This window comes from Typopeltis vanoorti, chromosome 1 (genome assembly GCF_054136105.1).
Source record: "Typopeltis vanoorti isolate ZY-2024b chromosome 1, IOZ_Tvanoo_1.0, whole genome shotgun sequence".
Taxonomy (NCBI): Eukaryota; Metazoa; Arthropoda; class Arachnida; order Uropygi; family Thelyphonidae; genus Typopeltis; species Typopeltis vanoorti.
The window spans coordinates 33,555,776-33,569,783 of NC_143549.1; the positions used below are offsets into that span (position 1 = coordinate 33,555,776).

At 35.8% G+C, this 14,008-nt stretch overlaps 1 protein-coding gene across 4 annotated transcripts in view; it reads left to right on the plus strand.

Annotated features, from left to right (window-relative positions):
- The first annotated feature begins 299 nt into the window (after window positions 1-299).
- LOC150109878 (chorion peroxidase-like) overlaps window positions 300-14,008 on the plus strand; it is a 221,110-nt gene continuing 207,401 nt past the window's right edge. For 3 of the 4 annotated variants that reach the window (XM_090415616.1, XM_090415640.1, XM_090415623.1), the window contains exon 1: window positions 301-420. In XM_090415616.1, coding sequence (XP_090271742.1) covers window positions 399-420 — 22 coding nt within the window. In that variant the 5' untranslated portion in view covers window positions 301-398. Of the gene's footprint in view, window positions 421-14,008 lie in introns of all 4 variants that reach the window. The other variant, XM_090415631.1, reaches the window with a different exon arrangement.

Consider the following 14,008-nt stretch of genomic DNA (forward strand, 5'->3'; position numbering starts at 1 on the left):
ATATTATAAGAATTTATATTTGATAATTTAACTGTGCATTATTTGAAATGTAAATATTCTCTATTTATTCCTGTTTGTAGAAGTTAACGTTATGCAATACCTTAATTTTATTATATTTTGTTTTGTTGTCATGGAAACGTATGTAAGTGAGCACGTTTTGGACCACTGCGTGAGGTTTATTGAAAAGAGTTTAGAAAGAAATCACGAGAAGAATTTAGGCGGGAAGAATGGATATAAAAAGCAATGAACGCTGAAATAAAAAAAAAAAAAAAAAAAAACGTTTGTGAATTGAGAAAAATGGCGGCCCGTGTGTTAGTGTTTTGTGTAGTGTATTATTGATGATGGAATTAAAGAGTCAGATGAGTCATTGTGTTGTTAATTAGTGGCGATAGTTTTGAATGATAAATGATATATACAGAGGTAAGTGTTCTTCATTTTCTGAGGTTTTTTAAGGTGAAATATTTGCTACCGTTGCTGGTAGATCGATTTGATCTACGGGATATATATATATATATATATATATAGAGTAACATTTTATTGCTGGTAGACACCTAAGAGCGTCTACGGAATCTGCTAATGGACCCTCAAAAGTCCACAGGATTATCTTTGCCTGCTCGGGGCACCTCAGGGACCTCTACTCTTTCTCCATCTGTGTCTCAACACATATTAATTTCTTGAAATGACAAAACTTCTAAATGAGACCCAATTCGAAGAAGTTTACAGGGAATTCCTCAGACTGGGAAAGCTACTGAGTGATAATTGGCCGGGAAAGGTTAAACTGTATGACACGTTTCCCCCCGAATGTGTCTCAGACGCTGTCGCTGAAGATCATTTAGAGTCGATGCCTTCTACTCCTTCAGACTTTGTAGAAGTGAGTGCTCACAAAGTCGTCGCTGAAGATCATTTAGAGTCGATGCCTTCTACTCCTTCAGACTTTGTAGAAGTGCGTGCTCGCAAAAAGCGAAGAACAACAGAAGAACCGCACAATGACAATACTGTAATGGAACAGGATTCTCAGGGTTCGGACGCCGCTACTTCTCCCAAAGAAAAGGTGCCTCCGGTCATCCTTAGAGAAAAACAAAAATGGGCAGCTTTACGATCCACAATGTCCAATCTGCATATTGGCTTCATTAAGGCCAAAAACATGGATGAAGGCATAAAGATTCAGCCAGCAACAGTGACAGACTATAGAAGGTTGACCAAGGAACTGGACAACAGAGGCATCCAGTATCATACCTTTGCGCTCAGTTCAGAAAAAAATTTAAAAGTAGTCCTTCGTGATGTCTGTGAAGACATTGACACAGCAGAAATCGCTGCTGACCTAAATTCTCAGGATCTGCCACCAGTCAAAGTGAGCAGAATGTACAAAGCTGACAAAACTCCCATGCCATTAGTCCTTGTTGAGATTCACAAAATATATAAAGATATCTACAACTTAAAAACAGTCTGTGGTCTCATCGTCACACCGGAACCACTCCGTAAAAGATCATCTTCTGGGCAGTGCCACAGGTGCCAAAAGTTTGGCCATGCCCAGAATCTATGCAGAGCAGAATATAGATGTTTAAAATATGGAGACAGCCACCCAACCAATACCTGCACTAAGCCAAGGACCACCTCGGCCAAATGTGCCAACTGCAGTGGCCCTCATCCGGCGAACTACAAAGGATGTACTCAACACCCAAAGAACAGACGGATGGAGGCAATCAGTCAGCCCTCCTCCTACAGTACAAGAACACCAGCGGCCCAGACATCAAAACCGGAGACTCAGCGACCACAGTCGGAGACCTCCAACCAAAAGCAAACAAGAAGTTATGCCGATGTGACCCGTACAATTAGGCCAATTCCAGAACAAAATCAACCAAGAGCACCTAAAAACCTAACAGCTGTTATCACGGCCTCACTAGCAAACATGCTGCAAAATTTTAGCCTATCAAACCCTACTGAAACCTCCACTAAAAGATTTCTTCGTGAAACACAGGTCATCCTCACAGCTCTCATAAATGAATAGTAACAAACTCATTCCAGCATCTCTTCAAATAGTTGCTTGGAACGCAAATGGCCTCAAAAACAAAATCCTGGAACTCCGTGCCTTCACATCTAGATATCAGCCAGTTGTTATTCTAATCAGCGAAACTCATCTAAGACCCTCAGACAATCCTACAATAAGGGGCTATCACCTATACAGAAATGACAGACTACTCTACAGAGGCGGTGGCACTGCCATCTTCATTAAAAACTACATTAAGCACCACTCTGTGAGCATTCCTTCAACCACTAACCTTGAGATCACAGGAGTGGAAGTAGTCATCAGCTCCACTGGCAAACTGAAAATCTACTCAGCTTACAACCCTCCCCAAAAATCTCTACTTCACTCTGATCTAAATGCCATCTTAGGCATCAGAGGGCCCACCATTATTGCCGGGGATCTGAATTCCAAGCATCCTGCGTGGAATTGTTCAACCACAAACAAGAATGGTTGCATCCTTTTCAATTACTTAGGATCAAGCAACGCTGTTGTGGCAGGCCCCACCGAACCAACTCATCTCAGTACGTTCGGCACTGCTGACATCCTGGATATAGCTATCCTGCAGGATATTAAACTTCAGTACAGTATCATATCTATGGATGAACTATCATCCGATCACAATCCAATTCTGCTGCAGCTGGGAAATCAGGAATTCCTGTGTCCTCCTTCTCACTCCTACATTGTATGGGAAAGACTGTCAGCAGCACTCAAGGATTATATTGGACCTGTTCCTCACATACGCACAAAAGAAGAAGTGGAAACTGCAGTTACAAATCTCACACAACAAATTAATTCTGCTATAAAGGTAGCTTCCTCCTACAAATCTGCCCGCAAGCCAGATCGTTTGCCTGAAGACATCATGAACTTAATCAGAGATAAAAACAGAGCTCGAAAAAGATTCCGTAACACGTGTGCACCACAAGACAAAACAAATATAAACAGACTAAATGGGGCAGTAAGAGATGCACTGAAAGCTCACAGAGACTATGTATGGGATGAAAAGTTATCCTCCATTTCACCTAGTGATCACTCCATCTGGGGACTACTGAAAAATACCAAAAACAAAGGCAGATCCCTTCCCCCAATATTAACTGACCAGGGCCTTGCTCACACAGATGTGGACAAAGCAGAGGTTATAGCGCACAGCTTGGAAGAGCAATGCAGGCCTTCGTATGGAAACCTTGACTTTGACCACATACATAAGATTCACAGCAAGGTCAGACACTCACTCAAACTTCCTATCACCAGCACTGACCATATTGCATCAACATCACCTGCTGAGATATATGACATTATTAAAAATTTAAAGAACAAAAAAGCTCCTGGACCAGACGGCATTACTAATCGTGTGATTAAACTTCTGCCCCGGAGGGCAGTAGTGTACCTGACCAGTATAATAAATGCAATTTTAAGATTTCACTATTTTCCTTCCACCTGGAAACTGGCTGATGTAATTCCCATACATAAGCCAGGCAAAGACTCACACCTACCCCAAAATTATCTTCCAATCAGTCTCATCTCAAATCTGGGTAAGGTTGCAGAGAAGGTCATCCTCTCACGACTTCAGACCTCAATAAATGACCTAAACATCCTTCCAAAAGAACAGTTTGGTTTTAGGCAACACCATAGTACTACCCAGCAAATCCACAGAATTGTTGAATACATCACAACCAGATACAACTGGCGCCATTGCACAGGCGCTGTTTTCCTAGACTTATCCAAAGCATTTGACAAAATCTGGCATTTTGGACTCCTGCACAAGCTTATCTCAGCCGGCATCTCACCTAAAATGGTTCATTTAATCCACTCATATCTTCAAAATAGATCAATGCAAGTAAAAATCAACGGTTCTACATCCTCCCAGCGCCACATCTTTGCTGGAGTGCCGCAAGGATCTCTACTGGCTCCATTGCTGTTCTCTGTATACATGTCAATGTATACAGAGAACAGCAATATACATCCCACACAATCCGATGACTTCCATTTTGGCCCTATATGCGGACGATACGGCAATTCTAACCAGATCTCTCAGACCCCTTTTCATTACCAGAAAGCTTCAAGAAAACATTCTAAAGCTGGAGGGTTGGTTCTCTAAATGGAGATTGGAAGTCAACCCCCAGAAAAGCTCAGCTGTTCTTTTCTCAAAAAGGCCAATGTCTCCTGTAGGAGATTTGTTACTATTCAATACTAAAATTCCCTGGCAGTCAGAAACAAATTACCTGGGTGTAATTCTCGACAAAAAGCTATCTTTCAATCAACACACCAAGTCTGCATGCACAAAGGCATCTAAAGCCATAGCACAGATCTATCCACTAATTAATAGAAATAGCAAGCTCAGCAACAGAATCAAATTGCAGCTATACCAGTTGACGATTCGTCCTATAATCACCTATGCCTCTCCGGCCTGGAGCCACACCTCTAATGCTAACATCATCAAAATACAGCGAGTGTGGAACAAGTGCCTGAGAATGATTTTGAACGCCCCGTGGTATGTTAGAAACACTCAACTCCACAGAGACACAAATATTCCCTATATCTTCTCTTTTCTACGATCCTTAGCCACCAAGTTTTTCCTAAAGACGTCCACACATCCCAACGATTTGGTTCAACAAGCTACAGCATACGATCCAACGGACATATTCAAATATGGAAGACCAAAAGCTATATTGGCCTCCTTTAGTGATGCATAATCTCCATGCCCAATCAGGGCGAGCATTCTGCTCATAAATTTTACCTTCACTGCAACCACAACAGATAGCGGGGAATATGAAAAGCATCTTGCTTCACCCCTAAAGACATAAATGTCAATTGTCAATGATTATGATTAGAGATTTATAAGAGAGAGATTGGCATTAGGTTGGAATCGGAGCATTCGAGAACCACAGTGCGATAATAGCGAGTCGGCAAGTCACTCAAGCAGCTAAATAAAGTCTACTATTTGAGAGGCGGTTAGCTAATAAGTTGTAGAATAATAATTATAGCTACGGAAAACAGCTGAGTGACTACTAAATAGACTAGCAATACTTGAGTTGAGATTTAATTTCAGGGCCGACCTTTCAAGGATACACGGAAACTTGAAGCATAGCACGAAGTAACTAGAGAATAATTAGAGGCAACAAAGTTGAGTTTAATGATAGCGGTGTTAAGAATTATGGTACCTAAAGGATTAAATTGATGTCGAACTAGTAGGCAACTGTGCATATTAAACTTCAAGTTAAGGAATTATTGTGTGTTACCTTAGTACAAGAGTTAGTAGAACACTGAATTAGTTAAGTGATATCAATTGTAGTGCAAGCGGTTTGATCTGTGCGAGAACGTTTGATTGTGTGTATTGTGGCCGTTAATTAATCCAGTTATTTCTAAGAAGATTTTTTTAATGAGTGCCGTTAATTGATTAAAGTGTATACAGTTACAAAAAGTGTTCGCACATAAGTATATGAAGAAGGAAAATTATCGGTAAGAATATTCCAACCATTAATATTCCAATACAGAGAAGTGCGTGAGTTTCACCTTAGAATTTCCTTATAATAACAGTAACTATTGCTGAGAATTAGCTGAAGTGTAAAATTAAAAGTATTTGTTTGTGAATAGGTGTGTTAGTGCGATTTTATTGTATTTAGAACTTAAGGAACTGCAAGAAGACTGTACTAGAGATAATAGTTTTAACATTGTATGAGTTGAATGATTGAATTTACCTGAAGAGTTAAAATGTTTGTAATATCTTAATTACTGATTTGAAGTTAAGTGTAAAATTTGTGATTTTAAAATTAAATGTTTGTTTTTGTTAATCAAAAGATGTATTTTGCCTGAATCTCTTTTACTGCACCATTCATAAAATATTCGAACCAAAGCGGGTAAATTGAGTAAGTCAAATATACTCGGCCAGTATATATTTTAAGGAGAGATAGTTGAAGGTTGATTTTTCTTCAATTCTTGAACTAATTCAGATAGAGAGTGGCGCAGTCTTTAAATATAAATTTTCTCTATATTTGAATTAGAAACCAACTAGCAACTATTTTTAGGTTAAGAACATCGTAGTAAATAACATGTCGGATCCTAAGTATAGATTAAGAACAAGTAGGATCCAACAACGTAATTGTAAGGTGGCTATCTAAGGAGCACACTTCTTAACTATAACGCTACTTTTGTATGCTAATTCTCATTGAAATATTAATTTAGAAAATTAAAAATAGGAATATTTAAGGAATATTTTAGGAATTAATGCAGTGTAACTGAAGGATTCGTATGCGGGCATCAAATTTTTTCTTTTATGCGATTTCTGTTGCACACTACAATATTCCTGTGAGCAGTCCTAATATCCTATTTCTTAAGAAAGAATGATTTAAATGTTAATATATAGTTTTACCAACTCAAACTTTCATCAACTCGATTTGGTTGCACAATTTATGGATCATCTGATGTGTTTGTCCGAGCACGACGTATAGTAAGCAGTTAATGGAGTAGCGTGAACACAGTGACTGAAACAGTGTTTTAAGTGAATTAAATATTGTCTGTAAATCCAGCTCATATTTTATCTCACTTAGATTATTAAAAAATTATTAAACTGGGAATCAGGACTGACAGAAATGTGATTCGGCACCGTTCGATTCAGCCGTTTTTGCAAGATTGTGAGTTTGCTTTTCATAATCTCCTAAACGACATCGTATTCATTTAAAAAAGATGAAATTGCGATCACGTTTTCCTACCTTCGAATTTATTTGAACTATTTAAATTCCAATCCTGCTTAAATTGATTTAAATGGGCTTAGCATTGCGAAACTGTTTACCTAAAAAAAAAAAGAATTGTGTAAGTAGCTGCAGAATCATCGGATTGCTTAAGTTCAAGAACTGCTGACATAAGCAATTATAGCAGAAGATCATTGAAAATGTTGCAATAGGAATGTTATTTATATATTCTTCTCTATTAACGATTATAATTGTAGATTTCGATATCGAAGGCGTAAAATAATTCTTCTTGTCATTTCAAATGCGTCATCATCTACGCTATCTTCACATAAATCTGTGTATTGCGTGCTAACACAATCAGTAATAACTCCAAAACCAAATATTTTATACTCTCGTTTTCCTTAAATCAAATTATCCCGCTTAAAAGAAAAGGCATTGATTGAAAGAATATGTTATTTATTTAGAGATTATACTTTTTACACTCTTTAAAGACCAAGTAGTGAATTACTGTACCTTTAGGCTACCGTAATGTTTAGGCAACCTTCCTTGCATTACACGCTAACTGCATGCCACTTAGTTCATTGCCACCGTGTCTAAGTAACCATTTGAGAAAAGACGATTCTCCAGTTAATACATATCATAATTAGATAGCGATGACGTCAAAGTAAGGGCTCACATAAAAGCAGTAAAAGCAGTAGCATTCATTGACAAAGCATAATAGTTTTTATCGATGGTGGCGTGAGCGTCACATTTTTCCCTGTGATTTTTGTTAAAAAGAGAAAAAAAATTTTTTTTTTTTTCTGGGAACTTATACATTATTTTATTTAATTTAAAATTTTAACTTTAACCATGCGGTTTCTATAATAAACATGAGAAGTTTTTCTCCTGTATTTCTATCGAAAAGAATTTATTCTTCTACCGAGGAAAAAGAATAAGGTAAGTAAATCTTGTGCATTTTAGAGTGTTTGGCAATAGTGTGTTTCTTATTACTGTATGTTCGTTTTGTACATTAATTCGGCCATTACATGTAACACTCCTTTCTGGATGAATTGTTTCTAAACGATATGTAGGAACTTTTCTAACATTTGCAGATTAATTTCAATTTTAGTTCAAATTTGGAGCATTTTAATGGAAAAAATGATTTTAAATAATAATAATAACTCTATATTGGATAGAAAAAATTATAATGAGATTCGATATTTGTCGAGCTTTTGTAATCATCTTTATTTTGGTTTAGGTTAAACTCCTTTAGCCCCCCAGAATTAGACAAAATTCGGGGGGGGGGGGAATTATAAGCCACATATCACAACAGATAAAATGTTTGTAGCCAAACAAGAGCCAAAATTAGCTTTAGATTCATTCAGTTACTGTATATGAATGACTACTACACAATAATGAGAAGGCGAAATACATTTTTATAATTTTATGGTCTTTCTTAAATTATATGACGCTGTTGGAGAATAAGAATTTCTTTTTGATTTGAATACTTCTCTTATATTAAAATATTAAAGCATATGTCCAAATTAGCTATTTCAAGCTACAGAAAGAGGGGGGGGGGGATTCAACGACTAAGAAGCCTTCATTTTGAGTTTTTCATACACAGTTGCAACTCGACAGCAAAAAGATCATCTTATCGATAAATCAACAGCCGCAGTAAATTAATTAATAGTTTCTGTAGACCAATTTTCACAAATATGCAATTTTACGACGCCATGATCTAATGCACTAATTAGAGTAAAATTTTTAAATTGCTTTCTTTACCGCTTTGAAATAAGAATGATATTCATTTATGATTTTCTGACATTCAAACTAAAACGAAAGTAAATTGAATAATTATTAATCTTATTAGTTATTCAAGCTTGTTAGTGAAAATACAATTCAAAGATAAAGCGAGGTCTTTAAATTTCAAATAAAATAATCAACAGATTACCTTATATATTTGTAAACTTTAATCCTGGTGACAGATTGGAAATAGTTCGTTTTTTTTTTTCATTCATCCATTTTTTTTTTCGTTACCTCCTTCTGATTGGATAGAATTTTGATGATATTTAGTATTTAAGGAAGACTATTAAAATTTGTCGAAACATTTCCATTCTGATTAAAATCGGACCATTTCCCATTTATTTGGATGAAAATTGAAATATTTACTTTATTGCACAATTAGTTTTAAAATCGAAGTGCAAGGGTTATTCTCTCTACTTATATTTAAAAAAAATTACTAGCATAAATGAAATGTTTAACTAAATAACTTACCTTCTAAAATGTTTCTCCCTTTCATAAATATTAAATATTATATCCTTGTTAGGACTTAAGGGTAAATCTGTCCTCACCTAACACAACTATTTGGGCCAGAAACTTTCGAAATTATTATTTTCGTGACGAGCTTGAATTTCCTTCTTCACTGAACATATTTCCGTGCGCTTAAGCCATATTTTTGGGAGGTGCAGTTAATCTAAACACGCCCTCAATTTTCTCTTCCCCAGATATTTTCTATGACCTATTTTGTATAAACTATTATATCTAGTTGTGTTTGCTTGACTAAATTTGAGCTTACTTTTATTATTTAACTTTTTTTTATCTCTCCTAATATTTCAATGTTCTCTTTGCTCTAAAAATTTTTTTCTGCTTCGACTAAACATTCTTAACCACCCATTTCGTATGAGAATATTTCTTAATTGTTCTGATATTAGATTGGTTTATACCCTTTAAGGCGAAAAGCTATATACATTTTGTGTGTTATATACATTTTGACATGTATTAGCTTATTTCCTGCGTTGGTTTTTTGTTCCAGTTTTCCTCCGTTTTTTTCATGTTTAATATTGTCAAATAGGAGGAACTTTATCTTCAAATGATTTTTATGATCAACTACTAATTTCATATTCAATTCCTTAAGTTATTAATATAAACGAACTATTCACGTTATTTAGAAGTCATTTCGGTTACAAGAACATGCGCCTGTTGGATAATGTTAAATTGTGAATGAAGCTATCTTATGTAATTTATTATTTTTCATTCACATTTAACATTGCTTATTAAATATTAATCATGGTTTATATAAAATTGTTTATTATTCCTTAATTAAGAATTACTAATTAAATATTTACTCAAAATCTGACCTGCTATTAACTTATAAAATAATAATATGTTTAGAATTTTGTGTAACTAAATATATATGGTGTAACTTAAAGTGTTAATTTATATTTAACTGTATACGTAATCAAAAAGTTAAAGAAGTAGCTTAAATATTCTGTTGTTTTTATTTGTGAAATATTTAATGTTATGTAATCACTCATGAATAATAATAGACCATACATTACATTAGAGAAATGTTTACGTGCAGTCTGTTGTCATGGAGACGCACGCGTAAACAACCACGAGTGGAGTAGAGCGTGGCGTTCGAACGTAAGGTGGGAGTGAAGGTCATATATAGAAGGATATAGAGAGAAAGGAAAAGAAGAGGGAAGGTCATAGATAAGATAGAAAAGATAGAGAAGAATTATTATTAAGAAGGAGGAGAGAGTTTTTGCGGAACCAAGATTATATAATCCTCAGGGCAGAAATTTATGAGTATAGTGTTCGGAAGTGAACCTATAAGTAGTGAAACATAAAGTTTAATGTCATAAGCGAAATCTGCTGTTGTTATGAAGAAAGGTTGATGCCGTAATCAGATAAAAGGAAACTGGACAGTCAATGCGAAAATTCTGATTAGTTCCAGTTAATCTGGATTACGATTGATTTCTATGTTGCCCTAGGAAAAGGTTATATTGATTACTTGGAGAAAAGTGAACAGGAAAAGATATTAGTACCTAATTACTGTTGTTTGGAATAGTGAAGTGCGACTTACAGTAATACAGTTTAAACTATGGAGAATATTTGTTATGTGTGTTCCGCTAATGTTAATTAAGTTAATTCATAAGTGCTCTCTCAATAATTTGATGTATTGAAGAATTTGTCTGGTAAGAGTAGTTGTATAAGTTTCTCTATTCTAGCATTAACTGTAATATATCTCCGATGCTCAAGGTCCGGGAATATATTTGCTTGGAATATAGCTTACGTAGTTTATTGCCTGCTGTGAATATAAACATTGAGCTGAAAGATTTGTGAAGACTGAATAAAATGTGAAATTGTTATATTAACTTGAGATAAGAAGATTTGTGTTTTTGAGACTGTGAATAGTATATGAAAGTTAGAACATTGAATTAGCATCAGTGACCTAAGAAGAAGTGTTAAGTTAATTGTATAGTTCCATTTTAAAATAGAGTTCTTGTATTTGTTAACCATATCATATATTAAATGTTTTATTTTGTTGATCTAAATATTGTGTTTGCCTGAATTCCTTATTATTGCACCGTTCATAAATATTCGAATCTTGCGGAAACCCCAAGTAAAAATGATAATAGATGATTCGGCCTAATGAGATGACTGTTAACTTAATTTAGAACTGATCCTACTATTTATATAGACTAATCTAAGAATAGGGTGGCGCAGTATAAATGTAAATTTCCCTACTTTTGGATCGGTGATCATTTCGTAATTAGTTGTATTATTCATAAAAGTGACTTGAAACTAGATAGATTTAGAACACGACAGAAAAGAGTCGTCACGACAATAACCTTTGTGGTTTACGTTTTAGAGTGGCTCATTCGTGGATTTGGGTCATTGTCAACACAATGTCAATACAAATCGTTAAACTTCCTATGATTGTATCCCACATAAAGTGTTCATAGTTAATTATTTCTGTAAAAATTCCAATAGTAAAAATGAAATTTTTGCAGTTACAGGAATAATCACGATGTTGAGTATAATTGCAACCATTTGGGGAAATGCACAGCAACATTATAATAGTATTGCGTTGCGTTTGCGATATTTAGATGATACTTAACGAGTTCTATGTAATGGTGAAAAGATACGATTGTTGAGACATTATATTCACAGTGAACGATTGAAATATCAGAGGTACAAAACAATAACTACGTTACAATTGTAAAATTTATTTTTATCACCGTGTAAAACGATAATTATTATTGAACAATTAAAAAAGCTTAAAATTGCTCAGGATTTCTTCAGTTCTTAAATATTAAGTTGCATCTCAATTTGTACATCCATTCTCGAGAGATGTTTTCATGTGCCAACTCTTGTCTTTTTCTAACTGCGATGCTATTAGAGTATTCGAGAGCTGGGGGTCTTTTTTTACTGACCTTATTTCTGGATAGGGTAGGTACGACCTTTTATTCCTGGTCGGCGACTCCAAATCTCAGAAAGAAAGGAATAACCGGTAGATCTTTATGGCGAAGACTTTGCAAAAAACAGAGAATGGTTTTGGGGATATGGAACGTACGACATCTAAATGCCAAATACGTGGGCTGTTCAATAATTAATGACTAATTTTACTGTGGCGAAACCACTTATCACAATATTAAGGCTGTCTGTATTAACAAAAGAGGTTGATAGATGGCATATACGGGCTGATGTGCCAGAGTGTCACGTGACTAAACGCAAGCTTGTTTCAGCGCGCCTCCGAGGTGCGACCAGTCTTCGAAATGGAAGCGTCCTTGGAACAGCGTTATGCGATTAAATTTTGTGTGTGTTTGCAAAAATCGGCATCGGACACTTTTAACATGATACGCGAAGCTTTCCACGATGAAGCAATATCGAGGGCAAGTGTTTTTCGCTGGAAAACTTTTAAGGAAGGAAGGCAAAATGTGGAAGATCTTGAACGTGAGGGAAGACCTTCAACGTCCATCACAGAGACAATGATCACCACAGCAGCGATTATCATCAAGCACGTCAAAAGGAAGCGTCCATTGCTGAAGAATGGCTTTTTATTGCACCACGATAATGCAAGGCCACATATTGCTGGTTGTGTAGTGGACGTTTTGCAGAAGAACAACACAGATATCCTATCACACCCTCCATACAGTCCTGATCTCGCACCGTGCAATTTCTGGCTGTTTCCTCAGCTCAAGAAACCACTAAGAAGCTCCCATTTCGAAAGCAACAAAGCATGTGTAAAAGCTACGGAGGCGGTTTTGAAAGAACTCTCAAAAAACGGACTCTCGCATGTGTTTAAGAAGTGGACGCAACGTTGGGATAAATGCATCGCGTCTCACGGTAGTTACTTCGAAAAAGACCATGTAAATGATGACGATTAAAGATAATCTGTTTTCTGTATAAATATAGGCTTATTATTTATTGAACAGTCTTCATATCATGGGATAATTCAGGAGGTTCAAGAACTAAAAGTAGACGTTATGGTTCTAATAGAAACAAAGAAGAAAGATGACAGTATTAAAATAATGGGTAAACATGCACATATATGGAATGTAGTGGATAAAAGCAGGACTAAAGCTGGTGTATCTTTCCTCATAAAAAGCAGGTAGAAGTACCAAGTAAAAATTTGGAAGAAGTATGTGAAAGTTTTATAAAATAAATCTTGAAGTACATAGACTGGCATTTTTAATTATTGGAACTTATTCCCACGTGACGATTCCTCACTCAATGAAAAGGAAGAAGTTTTTGAAGATCTCGGAGAAATGATTGAATCATCAGGCGGACGCAAAGAATTATTAGTGTTTTTCCTTTCCTTTCCTTTCTTTCTGAGAATTTCCTTTCTGAGCAATATTATTTTTACTCAGACAGGGAGCTAGCCTGTTATGGAATCCGCAACCTGTTGGACCAGGGTTTGATTTCCGAGTTACCTTCTCTTAGATATGTCTCCGACCAGGAACAAAGGACTCTAGAAGTGAAGTCAGAAAAGAAAGGTCCCTAGCCCTAGAATAGTCTAATAGCACCGATGTTAGAAGAAAACTAGAGTTGGTCGAGAGAGAGAGAGAGAGAGAGAGATTTTAATAGTCCAGTTGAACGGAGTAATAATATTATACACTGTAAAATTATGAAGGTCGTGGTAATGACAATGAGTGCAGGTTCATTCAAGTGCGTGAAAGGGAAAATGAGAAGTGTCTGGTGCTACATGGATACTATCAACACAAAGATATACATAAGTTTAAATGAACCCAATCAGTTGAAAATAAATAAAATTAATAATTGGTCTGGCGATAACTAGACTGTGCAAGGTGGGAGAGCGTTCTGTGGAGCTGAAGTTGGTACAGATCATTATATAATAAGAAGCAATCTATTATGTGTCCTGTTACATCTAGGAGATCAGATATTTCACATTATGATGGATGGAGTTATTGAAATCCCCAAATACAAAAGAGGACTGCTACAAGATGATAGATGATAATATATGGGATTTACATATACAATACGTCTTCAGAAGAAATTGGATTTAGCCAGA